The sequence below is a fragment of the Rhopalosiphum padi genome, chromosome 3, assembly GCF_020882245.1.
Source record: "Rhopalosiphum padi isolate XX-2018 chromosome 3, ASM2088224v1, whole genome shotgun sequence".
NCBI classification, from domain to species: Eukaryota; Metazoa; Arthropoda; class Insecta; order Hemiptera; family Aphididae; genus Rhopalosiphum; species Rhopalosiphum padi.
In genome coordinates this window covers 9,741,351-9,759,714 of record NC_083599.1, presented here as the reverse complement: position 1 = coordinate 9,759,714, position 18,364 = coordinate 9,741,351, and the positions used below count along the sequence as shown (strand labels likewise).

General features: G+C 25.9%; 1 protein-coding gene across 3 annotated transcripts in view; it reads right to left on the bottom strand.

The window, feature by feature from the left end:
* Nucleotides 1-18,364, bottom strand: part of LOC132923714 (myosin-VIIa) — a 113,975-nt gene that overhangs the window by 49,797 nt on the left and 45,814 nt on the right. For all 3 annotated transcript variants that reach the window (XM_060987655.1, XM_060987656.1, XM_060987654.1), the window contains exon 3: nucleotides 2,323-2,385. In XM_060987655.1, the coding sequence (XP_060843638.1) occupies nucleotides 2,323-2,385 (63 nt within the window). The remainder of the gene's footprint in view (nucleotides 1-2,322; nucleotides 2,386-18,364) is intronic.

The following is an 18,364-nucleotide window of genomic DNA, read 5'->3' as shown; positions in this document are numbered from 1 at the left end:
ATAGTATCGTTTCAAATTACGAGAGAAACCTGAGTTCGGTCTAAGATATCATAAGATATGACAAGGACATGTGAAATAAAAAAATTGGATAATTTAACTAAAGAGGGGATCACTGTAAATTCAAATACTTTATAGTGATATTAAGAATGTTCTCATTACGCCACTGATTATGGCCATACACAATGTTATATTATTCACCACATGCCACTACGTAGTGCACTACCGCGACTAAAATACACAACATTAAGCTCACTCGAAAAGTTGGAACTCTAAATTCTCATCTGAAACTCATAGCACGTCATTATCACACACCAATGTATATTATAATTTATTATAATAACCACATTAAAAACTCTCGCACACTATACGGTTTGGTATGAATATTTTATGTTCTATTTGCAAAATGTCCCTTCGAATACGTTCCTTGCCTGATGCCTCGTATAGTTATATTATACGTATAGCAGGGATGTGAAATTGTATCGTGTATTGTAATCTTATAATAGATGTACAATATATATATTTTGATAAGTGATGTATTATATGATATGAAAAATTTAGTTTCGAGTAGTTGTGTACAAATATTTTGAATTGTAATAATTACGATTTTTGTAAAAAAAAACTAAAGTGGAGCTAAAACCAAATATATAGCAAGGTTCGCGGGACCTTTCCTAAAAAAACAAAGAAGAAAAAAGGTAATGTTAACTTCCCGGGTCTCCGTAATTGAGTTATAACTGAGTTAAAATTCTCCCCAAGGACTGAAATTGTGTAAGTATGAAATTAAAAAGAGTGTAGGTATTATACATTAACAATACTACAGTAGGTATCATGACGTCATTCTGTATACTTCATAAATATTAATTTTATTTATTATGAAATATTAATTTCGTTTTAAATTAATTTTTACTGTGTAATAATTGTAATAATAATAATAAGATTTAACTATTCTATTAATTTTGAAATTAAATAATTGTTTTCTTTTTTATCATAATTCATATTTATTATATAGACAATATAGTTGTTTTATGTCCATGGTTTCAAATGATAATAGTCAAAATTATAATAGTCATAATAATATTTACACAGAATAACTTATTTTCTATTAAATAAATTTAAAAAAATATAAATGATTATGTTATTATACCTATTTGAAATATTTAATTTATCATGTTACACAAATGTTAAACTATTTTCACACATAGTTTTATCATAATTTATTTTTACAGAAACATTGATTGAAATTTCGAAAAGTTATAATCGAAATATTCTAACTTTAATTTAAAATCATAACAGTTTTTTTTTAGATTTCATTGAAAAAAATTATTTTGGTTTACAAATTATTAATAAACGATTACTGAGTCACAATTAATAAGTTAAAAATATATTTATTATATTATCAACTATATTATGTATTCATCAAATATGCTTATATTAGTAAATGTATTCTCTAATTATTATTATAATCCTTCAATAACCTTTGTGGTAATAATAAAAAAAACTAAAGACATATTAATGATATTGTTTGGATAATACATTTTTATTTTCCACAATTTAGGAGTGGAGGAGAGGGTGACTGTTGAGTAATATGTGTAATCTCATAAAAAGCACGCAGATGTGCAGAATGAAAATTTAATATTTTAATCTCTGAATTTCCACCTTAATTTTATTTTTAAGTACCAATATATAAAAAGTAAGTAATACTGTTAAGTCCCTGAATATGGATATTTATTCATATGCCTTCTGGCCATAAATAGTTTTTAAAACGTACAACCATTAAGAGTATGGTTATTTTTATTTGTAGTATTTAAACTCCACGTTCAATTTTTTTTTAGTGACGTCATTCTTGTTTGAACTACCGTATATGTTGTAGTGTTTGCAATATTTACATGCGTTGCATTTTACCGTAGATATAGCCGCTATATTAATAGTTAGTAGAATAAATGTTAATAAATAATAATGCTACTTGTAATATTAAAAATTGAGTAAAATCGTTTTGGTCATACGATATTTAGATATAGCATTAAGAAACGATTGGAATACATAATAATTTATCATCTAATAGGACATTTTTTTTTTTTAATTAAAATATGTCTTTAAATAATTGGCTTTCAAATCATTGAACTCCAATTTGATTTTGTAAATATTACTCACCATAACATAATTATAATAAATTATAATAAGTACATAGATGCATACATTTCAATATTTGTAACATAATGTATACAAATTATAATCTGTGGCTATGATAAATACTTTCTGACCAACCACATAACTTATCATAATATAAAAACTATATAGGTATAACAAAACTGAATAGTTACTTACATTTGAGTAAATTCCCAACTCCTTGTACGGGTTCACTGCAACCAATATCGTTCCTGTATAAGTCTGTATTAAAACAATGTTAAGGAAAAATATTCAACATATAAGTACAATAATATTTTAATATTGCATACTTTTAGATATTTTATTAGCCATATTAGTGCAATAGTACGATATCAATATCTTAAATTAATGTTTAATTCATAAAAATGTATTTTCACAAAATTAAAACTATTTATTTTCCAAATGCATAATGCAATATAATTATATAATACTAGCATATTAAATATTAAGAAAAAAATATTTCTATTTAGAAAATGTTTACCATCGAAACTGAAAAACCTTAAAATATTCTAAATGACTCATAATAAGTATCCAAATAAAAAAACTAAAAATCTAAAATTAAAATTGTTCAATACCTTGTATAATAGATACAACTGGAACAAGTAAGGTTTATCATTATCTAATCAATTTATACAGTTATGGTGAACTAACTATAGCATTTTGCGACTGTTTTCACTTTGGCCTCTAAAGTCTAAATAAATAGTTATTGGCTTATAAATATAGTTCTAAATTATTCTCGTGTTCTAAAATATTAAATTGATAACCAATGCAAAAATTATTATTACTCTATTTCTGTAGTTTTATCTATTAAACCATAGGTAAGTATGAAATTAACACAGAACCCAGAGATCATTAGATTATTGATAATATTTTTATTAAATTAAATATAAAAATAAATAATATGGTTCTTGCGCGCTGCTATTAGATTGTGCTCTTCAAAGTATCATAGAAGTTTACCATGTGACAATAACTCAGATTAAATTTGATTATTAATCGAAATACTATACATATATTTATGTTTTGAACCGTTTATAATATTATAATATTTTTAATTATTATATAATATATTATATTAGTCATTCAATGAATAATATCGTTCATTTTTAAAGTTTTACTATGATATAATATTTTAATTTCATAATTTATCCTTAGTGTAATAATTATCACCTGCAAGAATATTATATTGAATAGTGTATTTAAAAAAAAAAAATTAAATTATGTCTATTTATATTTAATTAAAATATCTATTCAATATTTCATACTGAAAATTAATTATTATGTAGTATTCAATTTTTATATAATATATATGTTAGAATAATAAACAAATAGGTAAAGCACCGATAATATAGGTCTTTTCTATATTTATCAAATAGGAAGAAATTATGAAGTAATAATAATATAATGATTATCAACGAACAATGTGAAATGTAACGAATCGATTTTTTTCATTTTTGAAAAATATTTATTTTCAAATATGTCTAAGATATTAGTACCTATTAGTATTACTATAAAAGTAAATATACATATATTAATTCAAATGCTTTATTAGACTGTATAGACTAACAAATTATATTTATAAAGGTATATAATATTTATATATCCTATATATTGATATATATATTATATACACATTATAATTTAATCTATTCTTAATTAATTAATTAAAAAATCAGCAACCTATATTATTAAAAATCAAAAAAGTTCTATGATTCTGAATAAAAGTGTTTGGAAAAAACTCGGTTTTCATCAAACAATTTTTATCAATACCTGAGTATTTCACAAGGCGTAAGAATTGTTCTCTAGAAAAAGTTTTTGTATACTAAAAATACTCCAGCTCCTCCTTAAACTTATTCTTTAATGTATGTGTTACGATTAATGACGAAAATAATAATACTTACGTTAAAGCCTGGCTAATGTCGAAAATTCCCTAGCACAATACAAATGTACGTAAATGACCGGTAATTTACGTAAGTGGCAACACATAATAGTTAATGTTGTAAACACGGGTATTCTTTTATTATTCACATCAATTTCCAACGTCTTTTGGACGTTTTTATGAACTATACATTTATTTGAGTATTACACTATTACATGCGGCCCATATGGGTCACTATATCAGTTATCTATACGTACGTTAGTACCTATTCAATTATACCATCGATAATAATCAGCGAAATAATTATTCGGGAAAATCATAATATTAATACATGGCTACGTATAATGTGATTATCTAACAAATTATCAAAAGTACGTAATTTATTTTATTGAATTATTTTCCCATAACGTATCGTAGCTATTTCAGTATCGTTGCAGATTCAAAATCGCTTGATTCGCAGTTCGCGTTTCATTACATTTTTAAGTATTTATTTTTTATTTACGTTAAATTTTAAGTATGGATATAGACAATAGACATAGTAAATATAACAATTTATTTAATAAGTTGATTAGTCAAAAACGGACTGACAATAATTGCTATTTTAATTTATTGGAATATAGTGAGAAAATTTCCAAAGTTAAAGAGTCTAAAAAAATATTAATTACCTTCTATGGGATTGAAAACATCGGTAAAATATTACAGGATAGTTCGTAAATACGAAATATTAATAGTTAATGGAAAAGAACACTTGATAAGACTAGTATCAGAATAGAATAATATTATGCTTTATTTTATTATATTATATCAAATGAAGACCTATTTGATATTCTTCATACTAATCATTAGTCTATTGGACACAGTAGGAGAAGTCGTATGGTAACGGAAATAAAAAATAAGTATTGCAATATAAATAAGGAATCAATTATGCATATTTACAACTTTATTCACACTGCCAATAGAAATCTACTAATAGAATGAAGAAAGACTGTTTTTCAATCACTTACCTAATTTATTAACGCAGTCAATGATTAATAACGTTAATATTCGGTCATTGAGGTAAAATTGTTTTATTTTGTTTTATAATTTACAACAATTAATGACTATCTTAGAAACTGACGTTATAACCCAGTAGTTAAGAAAAATAATCTAACAATTTGCGACTAGTAACGTTAATGACCAGTTGATGACGTAAATGTTCAATTTTGATCATTGACCGTAACATAATATACAAAAAAATTAAACGCGAACCTATTTAAAGTTAATTTTTCAAACACTGCTGATATATAATAATATCTTTGTATAATACGCTCTCTAATAGTTTTCAATAATTTTTTTTTTACGATTATGAACAATCGATTGATTTACAACTACCATAATATTTTTATAATGCATGTAGCAATCAGTCTCTATTAGTTTTCACATACGTATACTTCTTCTTCAGGTGTATCAGTCTTGTCGGTTTTGCCGCTATACTATATTTGTATCTATTTATTTCTGTATTCTATAGCTCAACTATTACAATTTTCTAGGTTTGATGGTATTTTTTATTGACCTATGTTCGTTTGTTTGTTTTAATACTTATTCGTTTGACACTCTATATATCCAGCTTATCCTAAGTAAACGTCTATTGCATAACATCCCCAAAAGATTTTATTGTTTCTACATTTTTTTTACTGTACTTCCATATCTCCAATATATAATATACTTTAAGTATCCTTTTTTTATAGTTCAATGTTGATTTTATTTGAAAATAGTTTGTGGTTTTTGTTAATTATAAAATTCAATCTTTGTCATTCCAATTGTTGTCTTAATTTCCTTTACATCTCACATCATATATTGTCCTAAACAGCAACAACGGTTAACATATTCTATAAATTTATGTACAGATTAGCATATGTATTTTCTTGTATTATACCCAAGATTCTATTATCATTACAATCACCGTTGTTTTATTGGCATTTATGTCCATGTTGTAATTTTTTAAATATATATACTACACTAGAAATAGTATACTATATAACGGTCCATGACTGCAGTGACAATTTGAATCAATTTGTATAAAGTTACACACGCACTGTCAATGTCTTTTGTTTCTGAAAAAATCAAGTTCGTTTGAAATTGAAACAACGAGACCGTGACCGAATACGCATGTGTGTTTTTCACCCTCTAATGCAGCGCCAACATTATGTACCTACCGCGTTTATATATTACAGGGATATTTATATATATATACGTTTAAATATAATAGTATAAATCACAATGCGTAAATATAGACGCGAGATCAGGGCCCAAATTGCAGAGGGGGAGGGAGATGGTTGTCAACCCTACACAGCCGGCCGGGATTTTCGTTACATAATCGCTAAGCGAGAACCCTATATACAATGTCCACGAAAAAAAAACTAACGAATTTTAGTGTTTTTGCCGTCTCTCCGGAAACATCAATTTGTTATATAATATCAAAATGTATTTAGAAAAATATTTTTCGCCGTACTCGTGATTATATAACTGTGTATCACGATTATAGTTAGTTATAATAGTGACACATTGAAAAAAAATAAAAAGAACCTTCTAGCATTTTGTCAAATACATGTGTATCAGTCAATAAATATTAATTTATCTATTTTACGGCATAGTTTGATTATTTATTTCTTCTAAACAGTTTTTAAATATTTTAAAATAAAAAATAATTTGAGTATATTAACTTAATATTGAAAAATTACCTCGCTCTTCCCTACTACTTGCTACGGTTACAAATATACAAAAAGGAAAAATTAGGCATATCACCTCAATATTTGTGCATCAACAAAAATTACAGCAATGGAAACAATTTTACGAACGATAACATATAAACTTAAAACTCATACTACACTTATTTCTATATGAGTGCAACAGGTAGTTTTTGCCTTTTCGAAGTCAACAAACCTGGTCAAAAATTGGCAGTGATATCCCAAAACGTATCATAATATAGTAGTAAAAAGACGTTGGTAGTCAAAGATTTACAGTGTATAATATGGTGTAAATTATTAGGGATGCTTAAAGAAAGAAGTATCATGAAACATAGCTAAATTGTCGTTTATAAAGTTTATTTAAGCGTTGATAATCAATACAGGTGGGCACCATAGATAACTTTTTAACTAGTTAAGAGTTCTATTTAGTCATTTAGAGTTTCTTTAACAAATTGGTTAATTTTTAAACCAACTTAATTACTTAATAATAGTTAAAATATCAATTATATTAATTTAGGCACTATTAGGTTTTTCCAATTTATTTAAAAAATGATATCTACATTGAGTTAAAATATATTTTATAATATTATCCAAACCACAACAAATAGTATGCAACAAGTAGTAGTTAATTTAATATTTTCACCATATTAATTTTAAACTTTTAATTATACAGTTAGTATATAATCAATTAACTTATAACTTTATATATTCTTATCGTTAACTTAAATTAATTGACTCAGGCTAATTTTGTCCATTAAATTGTTCATTTTTGTTGATCAATAATAATTTAAGGTTAGTATATATAGTAGAGTTTGTGGACTTATATGAACATTTTGTAAATATGTGCAGTAAAATATAATGAAGGTAAAGTTTTTGTGTTGGCTTACCCTTCCCACCCACCACTTGGTTCATAAATCAATCTTCAAATTCACTTTTGATATAATATAATGTGGGTAGATCATAAACATCACATGATCATGCACACACATCAAATGTGACAGGACAAACAACAGCAACAACAACAACTGTATATTAAACATATTTGCTACGGCACTAATGGAAATACACATATACTGATATACGAGTACTTATACATATAAAGTGTATTGCCGTGTGTGTCCTCGTATTACACCTGTAACCTTTCTTGTAGCAACCTCTCTAGGTACAGTAATATATACTTTTGACAAATCAAAAAAATTTGTTAAATTATCGACGATGAAGACATTAAAGGTGAACACCTTGTTACCACCCAAGACTACTTTTGCACGTAATAGTGCAGTTATCGCTCTGACCAATCAACCACCTCTCATTTTGACCACCGACCATAACATCACACATTGTCGATTTGGCCCAAAGGCGTTAGAGGAAACCACGTGGAGCGAAGTTCGCCAATTCCTCTATTATATTTTATATATGTATAATATATACCAGCTCACACCATGGAGCCATTTAATAATGTATATCTACATATTACAGCGAAACGAGTAGACTTGTTGACAGGATGGCTTTTATACTCTCGAAAAAGAGAAGGAAAAAATGGAACTAGGTCGAGTAGTCTACCACTTCCGTAGTGTATATAAACATGTCAGACGGGGGATAAACGAGAAAACAAAAAAATAAAAATAATAATCGGGACAAAAGTATACACGTGCACGCGTATAAACGAACTTACGAGCGCCGTAATTGCGTATATTATAATATATATATATAAGGTATCTGTATAATATTATTATTATTATAACACAATTATTACGTAACATAAAACCTGAGTGTGTTCTCACGTTATAATTGTCCAAAATGTGTACGGACGAGGCGGCGTACATCGTTAACGAACTGAAAACTAAAATTGAGTCAAAACGTCAAAAGTCTTAAAATTAAATTTTAATTAAATTTTGTATTCATTCCATTAATACTTCATGCAATATGTATAAGCGTATAAGAGGTCAGAGTGTTTATATTTTTACTTCATGTTTTTATGCGCAGCTTAATTAAACAATAATAAATATGTACTCGATTGTATACATTAAACAGTAAGCATCAAATTTATCATAATCGATAATACATATTTTGAAAAAATGTCATCGAACAAACATTACTTATCATTTTTATTGCTAAATTAAATAATTTAACTTACATTTTATTTCAATACCTAAAATACAAAACTGCAGATTGCTAGTTAAATATTATTTTATTCTAAAGTTAATATATTATTTTAACGTTTAACTTTTACGTTTTTAATCAAATCGAAATCCTCTATATGAAGATGATAAGTATCTATAAATGCATTTACAATATACATTATAAAAATGTATAATACATATGATTGATTTCAAACCAATAACTTATGTTATAAAAGTTAGAAAATCAGTTGAATTATCCATGGAAATATGGAATTAATTTTAAAACACTAATACCAAGTAGATATTTTTCTAAATTAGGACTTTTTTTTTAATTTGCCATTATGTGTGTATAGTTATTAATAATTAAAGCTAACGTAGTTGCGTGGTAATGGTTTGCTCTTATGGCGTGTGTTCGCGAGACATGGATCGTAAAAATATTTTTATTATCTGTGATGTTTGTTCGTGCAATATTATTGTATAAATAAAAAAAATTAAAATAATAGATTTGGCCCATGATAGGCACACAGACGTCAATAGACGTGTGTTATTATAAATCGAAAATTTTGGTGGAAATCGTTAAAAATATATAGGTAGCTTCGTTCCGACTTCCGGGTTTTTACTCAAAAAATAATTAATACATAGGTACTCGTGACCATACGTTATATACGCGAGGAACGTGAAAATATTATATTATATATATTATGTATCATTGTTTCAGTCGATTGTATTATAATTATTTTTTGACCACATAATTATTATTATCCTCAAGACCAGGAGGATACGGATATTTCCTATACCTAATTAATAATAATCGTGTAACGTTAAGTATTCGCTAAAAAAAAATTGAAGGTTAGAGAAACGGGTCAAGAAAGGAATTCGATTCAGACGTCATTAAATTATTAATTTATATAAATTATTTTGTTTTTACGATAAATATTTAAATTCATCATCAAATTAATAAATTCACGATTATATCTTTATATCCTTTTATGCATGCCTTGTTATAATATCATTATCGATTGATATTAGGTCATAGGTGCTTTTTTATGCATCGCTAGTCGTTTTTGAACGTCGGAGATTAAAAGAGTTAGTATAGGTACCGACCGTCGCGTCCACAATAATTGAACAAGTGCTGTTGCATCACCCCTTGTCACACTTTATTCACGAAGTGAATAATTTTTTTTTCGAAGCGCTTTTTAATGCGAAAATGTAATTTATTTATTTTGATAAACACTAAGATCAGCCAATAAGTAAATATCTACGAACCTACCTAAATACCAAATTACACAAGGAGTTTTGAAGATAATTTTAAATTGTCTATCCTATCACTAACACGATATTGTAATATGTACTGTACTCGTATATTATAAAACGGTATCAAAGGCAATAATTAGGAGTTTGTTCTTGGGGGGGGGGGGAATTTATAATCCAATTACCGTGAGAAATATGCCCCGCATTACCACATTGATTTTTCAATTTTATAAATAATTTATTGATCTATTATAAATTAAAATAATTGTTCATTTTTCTTGGTTTATTTCGATAAAAAGTCGATATTATTTTCTAGGTTTAATTTTATATTCTGAAGTATTGCCATTATTATTCATTGTCTAATCCATTTAAACTTTCCTGTTATGTTTATATATAAAAATAAATTATTATCCAAATTCTACAAAACAACATGAATATAAAAAACTAAAAAGCAATGATTTAAATATAACTGTAGTAAATTCGTAAGTCCTTTCACAAAAATATAAGATAGGATGTTATTGAACTATTATCTAAATTATAATTTTAAATAATATATCTTATATTAACAGAAAATAATTTTTCAACTGCGGTACTGTCACCCATACCACTCCTCATAATTACGACACTTATTCAACAAGTTTTGTGAATCGAAAAAAAATAATATTTTTCACTAATAGTTGAGCAAAGCCTACTTACTCATGTTTTAATTGTTTTAAATAATTTGTATATCGGTACAAACATATGGTAAGAGTCTACACTCTACAGTATAAAATAATAAAAAAATCGATATAATGCATTGAAAATAAAATGCAATCATCAATAGGTACGTCTATAAATAGAAAAAAGATAAACATATGAACAATTTTTTTTAATTTCGTTTATTTAAATAAAAATCCATCAATTAACCATTAAATGGTTATTCAAACCATTATTTCGTATTTTTGAAGTAGTTGTTATTATATTATTATTGTCGTTACAATTCGAGCGTAATAAAAGAATAGTAAAAATAAGTCATAAAACCTCCAAATAAACACTATTGTATCCGGTGGCCCTTCTGCCATGTAATAGAGTCAATAAAAGCTATTTTAGTGAAAATAACTTTGGATAACTTTATTAAACGCATTAACATAATATGGCCATTCATAACAATTCTGTATATACCAATAAAATACAGAATTATCTAAAATGAGTAACAAAATGCTCAATTTTATTAAAATAAACACGATTTAATTTTTATGTTTTATCTTAACGTATTTTTCTTTAATAACAAATTCATATCGATTGTTATAAAATTTACTGATAATAATATATTAATGTTAAAATTTATTATTTTTCTTTGCGAAGGTAACGCTATTCTGTGTATTTTATATTATAATTTATACTGTAGTAAGTTAGTAAAGTTAGAGTAATAGGCTGTTATTTTTATTATTTTTATATTATAATCAGGTTCGGGTTTTCAAATCAAAAATGTATTATTTATTACTTAAAAATCTCAAAATCTAAAATAAATTTGAAAAATCTTTCATTATTAGTATAATTTAGTAAATTATTTATTTCGTGTCCAATATTTTAAAGAATTGTTCGTTTTAGAATTATGAAGAAATAACAAGACTTAAACTGGAAAAACGTGATTTTTGCAATTTTTAATTCATTTTTCGATAATTTTTTTTAACACATTTATTAAAAAACCAAAAAATTACGTCTTAAAAATACAAATTATATAAGATTTGATAGTAAAAAATGGTTAACAGTGTTAACACATATTGATTAGATAAATTTTTCTGGTGGAAACATTCGAATAAAAAAATTAATATTATTCATAAGAAATAAATATTTGTTGTGTGTAAGTTTAGTGAAATTCAATAGAATAATATTTTATGACCAAAATTCTACCTAAATCAAATAATTTCCCTTTCGATTGGTATCAAAAACAAATTAATTATTTTATTATTATTCTCGCTTACTCTACTCTGATTAAAACAAATATGAATATTATTAAAATAGAGTTTAAGTGCATTAAACTTATAGTTCAAAGTCCAAAATCCTGAGGTATGTATTGTATTGTTACAACTATGTATTTTTTATTATATTATAATGGCATATGACTGAATATACGTCAATATACAATAATAATATAACTATTTTTTTTTTTTCATTTTTTTGATTAACTACTTATAAAAACACCTATTTATACTTATATATTCACCTCCGTAATAAAAATGACCTTATTTAATTCACATTTTATTCGTGAATCATTAGCCGTGGAAAAAAAATAATAAACTTTATATTAATGGACTGGGGTTGGGTACAATGTCCCCCACTTGTCACATCGGTTCAACGTTCAACATTACATTTTGTTATGCCGCGAGTTTCTCAACAAATCCTTTAACGCCTTCTTTTTTTCAATAGAAGTTTCCAATTTATTGTTAAAATATTGAAACGGCATACAATGGTATTGTAATTTATATAGGAGTGTTCGCGTTACATTGTGTAGTATTCGCACTTAATTTTCTAAATGTAAAATAATTAACAACCGAATTACCTAAGTGAACAAAATGGCTTAACATTTTAACATTAGTTAATGGTATCATGACGACAAAAGTTTAATCACTTATAGAAAAAACTGTTTTAGCATAATAATAATTTTGCGTTTTTATTTATTTTTTGTAAAAACAAGTATCTACAGGTTCGCCATACTTTCAAAAACTGGGAATTCCCTCACGAAGTTGAGAATAGTTCCTTAGTAGATACAATTAATTATTTTAACTATAATAAATAAATAAATATATATATATAATTCCAATTTGATATATTTTAAAATGTATAAATCACTACTTCAATATATATATAATTTGTTAGGGGTCGGGAAAATAAAATATATTAGCTCAAATTTTTGAAGAAGATAATAATAATAAAAATATTTAAGATTATATGTAGTAGAAAAATATGTTTGGTTGTTTAAGTATAAAGTGTAAAATTACAAATTGTGAAAAAAATTTTCCTATAAAAGGTTGATAAAAGATTTATTATGCTAAATAAAAGATTTTTCTACATTTTATGTTGCAAATCTAAGCATTTTTTACACGTCTAAACAGTCTGCGATTAATAGAAAATAGAAGTTCAAATAAACAGATATGATTACATTATGATTTTAACGTCCTCAAGTTGAATATGTGCATTTACAATTTAGGTGAAATCGATTAATCGAGCTCTTTGCTTTATATATAATTCACAAGACAATAGACAGCCGTCAGGTACATACATTGTTCGATTGTTAATAGCAGCATTTATACAAATTACGTATAGCAACCTAGAGAAACGAATAGAAATTGAATAATGTATTAAATATTTGAAATATATAACTTTAATACTTTTAAAGTCTACGTCTTTTAAATGGACTATGTTTAACTTTTTTTTTAACTTAGTTAAAATCTATATCAATTTTAAATTATTTGATTCAAATTTAGATACTGTTCTTTATTAACTTCTTACTGTAGACTTAAATTAATTTATTTTCAAAGCGTTGTCAAAAATATTTAATGCATAAACACCGAATATTTTGGTTGAAAGTTAATATTTTTCCATAACATCCATATAAGCCTTCATTGTTTTGACAAGATAAGTGAATTTGCAGTCTCGCACTTTTTTATATTAATATAATATATGAGTAATACTCTTTTCGTCAAAACTCAAAACACCATTATAATAAATTTAAAAAAAATCAATATTGCTTCAATAAACAGTATTTATCAATCAACATTTTTAGAAAAGTATGTATCCTGATTCCCTGAGATATGAAATATATATATGTTTTGCTAAATGCTAGATTAAAATTCTTCAAATAATATAAAAACATTGTTTTTCTTTAAAATGATCAAGTATTCATTAAATCAGACAATCGAGTAAATGTGTAATCTATGAAAATTGATTATCCATAATGTTAATACAATTATATTGTATAAAAAATTAAAAACTGATTTATTTTGAATCGAGACATTTGATATAGATTGTGAATTCGATTATTTCGTGGCGTTTAATTAGAGTACAGACGACCGCAAGATGTTGAATAAAAAAGAAAATCGAGAAAAAAAATATATTATTACTTCGACGATGAAAACGAGCGGTCGTTAAAATAATAATATTATTATTATATAAAATACACACGTACGATAATGAATATAAATATTTCTTGTGGCACAAGAGAAAACGATATTCCATTTATCATCGATGTCATATACATAATATTATATATAAGTGTAAACCATGCGATCACGCAACCGCTCTGTCGTAGGTACGTATCGCGTGTCAGCTATCATTGGTATTATTATTATTTTTAACTTTTAATCATACTAGCGTCGATGAACGAAGAAAATGTAAAAATAATATAAATCGAACTCATTCAACGATCTATATAATATTATATATTGTTTGTATATTGCAAAAGGTATATATCGCCGGAGCGATTTCGGGGGCGGACTGGCGGGCGCCCCCGTGCGAGACTTGCCGAGGGTGGTGGCCGCTGCCGAGCGTGATGAGTCATCGCAGCAGACAGCCAGATCGGCTGCCAGGGTTCATTCCACCCCCTCGGCGACAGTGGCGGCGGTGGCAGAATGTACAACGATAATAACATAATAGATCGATATGACCCGCTTCCCGTGCGTGGAGATGAAGGGGGAAAAAATGTTCCCGGTTTCACGTATTACATATTTATATATGCATATAGAACTAAATAGGACGGCTGTCATCCTGCGAACGATGTTCATTACTTCGTGACGATTTATTCATCGACACACGTTGATTATATATGTAACTGTTTTATTATATATACAGTAGTCGTCGTAAAAAAATATTAATAAGTGCAATGAATTGCAGAATATAATGTATCATATTATATACTTATATAACACGCCGATTATGCACCAACTTTTCGGCAGGATTTGTTAAATGTACGAGAGCTGTGATCATGGGGAGGGTGATACTTATGTCCCTTCAAATATTACCAAATATCCTCTCCTCCCTCCCTTGAAATTAGCCAATTCTATCGAAAACTTCACTAGAAAATGTTTATTGTGTCGACTGTTGTGTTTATGTTTCTATAAAATTTTTTAGATCTCAAATAATTGTACGAATATTTAATACATCATCATCATCATCATCATAATATTATGTCAAACATCGAAACAAGATCAAATTATTAGTACAAATTTGGACAAATCTTGGAACATAGAATAATGACTTACTTCAATCTATAAAATATGATATCGATGATAGAGCACGCATATTATCGCAGTCACAAATTATCATTATAAATACTAAGTAGATTGAACTGCATCAATGTCATCTCGAAACATGCACTTACCTATACTAAATGAAGGGCTTATTAAAATGATACAGAATGGTAAAGGGTATTGGTTATCTATAAACTATTTCGAGCATTCCATACATATTTAAGTAAATCGTATTATTTATTATCTAAACTTAATATTATTAAAATAATTTTTTTTTACGTTACTAAACAATAGACAAAAATAATAAATAACTAAATGCCTAATCTATATAGTATTATTTTGATCAAGCTAATAAATACTTATTAAGTTAATTAATTTAAAAGTCTAACATAATTACATTTCGAAAATAAATAAATATTTTTAACAGTAGAAATTATGTTTATTCTAAAGACTTGTTATCATCATTTTGTCTTATATGACTTAAAACTACAATGTGTCGATATAGCTCAGGAGCGTGCAAACAGTCAACCACGATCGCACCGATTGATGACAAACGATTTTAAAGTCAATCGGGAGGCCCATTTTTAAAAAAAATGTATTATACATTTAATAGCCCCTACTACTTACCCACTTACCCCCCCCAAGTGATCATAGTGATTGAAATTTGCAATAATTGTATATTTATGAATGATTCTTCAAAGAAAAAGTAGATCTTCAACAACAAAAAAGTTCTGGCATAAATCATAATATGAACTATCATACTCCTTATTATTTTTATTAATTTTATTCGGTGTTGAAACCTATCTAGATAACAATTACTTATGTAAATTAATTTATCTATAAAAGTACTAAATACCAAATTTTTTTAATTGCATACTATCTTTTGTTAATTGTTAGCTGTATTTTTAAATATTATATTGTATATTTGTATAATATCTTAAGTTATATAACGTTGTGTATTTTTGATATATACAATTGGCTTGTCCTGTGATTTTATAGTAAGTAAATAAATAATTAACTATTATTCCAGTCATCTAATCATTAGATTCTAATGGTTATGTTAGATAACCAATTTACTCTCATAAATGTGTAATATTTATTATCATCACTTATAGATATGTATAATGTTATTTTCAATTTAATAAAAAAAAAATCTATCTATCTACCGCGTTGTCTAGATTTTAGAAGTGAAATTATCTGTATCTTATCTAGATACATTTTTAATAGTATATTCTCATATCAAAAAAGCTTTAATCACACTACAACTTTATATTATACATTTTGTATACGAATGACTGTATAAAAACTTTAATATAATGTACTATGATGTATCAAAATAATTATAAATATATCTAACTTAGATTAAACACGTCCCGCAAAAAATCTCAACAGACTCATTGGTTTCTTTTTCATGGTAAGTATATATTATACAATATACGTGTGACCAGTAAGCACATGATTTATTAGGTCATCGCGATAAATAATTCGTGTATAAACACCTTTTGAAATATGTATACTGTATACGACGTAAGTCGTTTGTACTAGTACCATCGATATCACAAAATAAAAACTGTTAGTGCAATATTTCTATTCTTCAAAAAATATGGTACTATATTCTAAAGCAAACAACTAAGCTGATGGTTCAGAGATAAGTTTAAGTGTATTTTCTATGGTTTCAAAGTTCAAGTCATATGATAATTATTATCGACAACCATAAAATAAAGTTAAAAATATGTTATATTAAAAATTGCGATAATCGTTGTGAAACTAACAGCAAATAATAAATAAATGTGTATATAGTATTTATGCATAAAAACTTAATTCGTTGCTTGTTTAATAAATATATAATGTAGAACGAATTTTAAATTGTTGTTATGTTCACCACGATCAAACACTTTTTTCATAAATAGTTAATGTGTCAGCACAACAGCTTGCGCAAAGATCTTGATAACGATCATATCGGAATTCAAAACTTTTTTACTTATTTTGTTTAAACATTAATAAAACATGATTGCATTTCTACACTGCAATAATTATTAATTACGTATATGCTAAATATAAATAAATAGACGGAACACCAAGAATACAAATATTTTGATCAATATTTATTTCTCAAATTTATCAGAATAAAATTAATTTGTAACAAACAATTTATAATTACAATATTTCTAGCAGTTTCAATGATTACCAACGATATTTTTGAGTTAAATATTTTTATAAAGTTTCAAAATTATTTGGGAATGAATGACATTATAGCAGGGAGGATTTTAATGGTTCCCTCAAAAATTATAATCAACAAATAGTAAATAATTTATCATAATGTGCTATAATAATTATTAGAAGTTATCTATTTTATTTAATTGGATGAGAAATACGTATAGTAATATGAGGTTACATTAAACTTAAATATGGAGAAAAGTCTAAAAACTAATGTCAACTAAGGGAAATGTTGACTTTAAATAACATCATAAGTTATAATAAACGAGTATTATAAAAAATTATTAAACTACCTAATAAAAACAATATTAATATTTGTTGTAATTTTTTACACCGGAGCAAAAAAACGTAGTTGTGGTAGTTACTGAATAATATTATGCGTATTTGCATATTTATTTACATTATACAATCGATGGATTATCTAAAAAAAATGTTTCATAATTCACAGTTAATAAATTGATCGTTTTATATCTGTCGACTGATTAACACTCGTATTAATAAATTACCATCATCATTACTATATCAATCATTACGTTTTTGGATTCTGATCAAAACTATACGTGTACAGATTATTATTTTTGCAGTGGTTTTTCATTATTTTTTTTAGTTTATAAAAAAAGCGTTGTATATTATATGTATAACCTTACACGATCGCTTATCAACTTAATTGTAGGTATATCAAAAACTTAAAGAAGAGACGAAATAATTATCTACGATTGTTTTAAAATTTTATATAATAATAACAATATATTCAAAAATAAATAATAACACATTAAACATTTA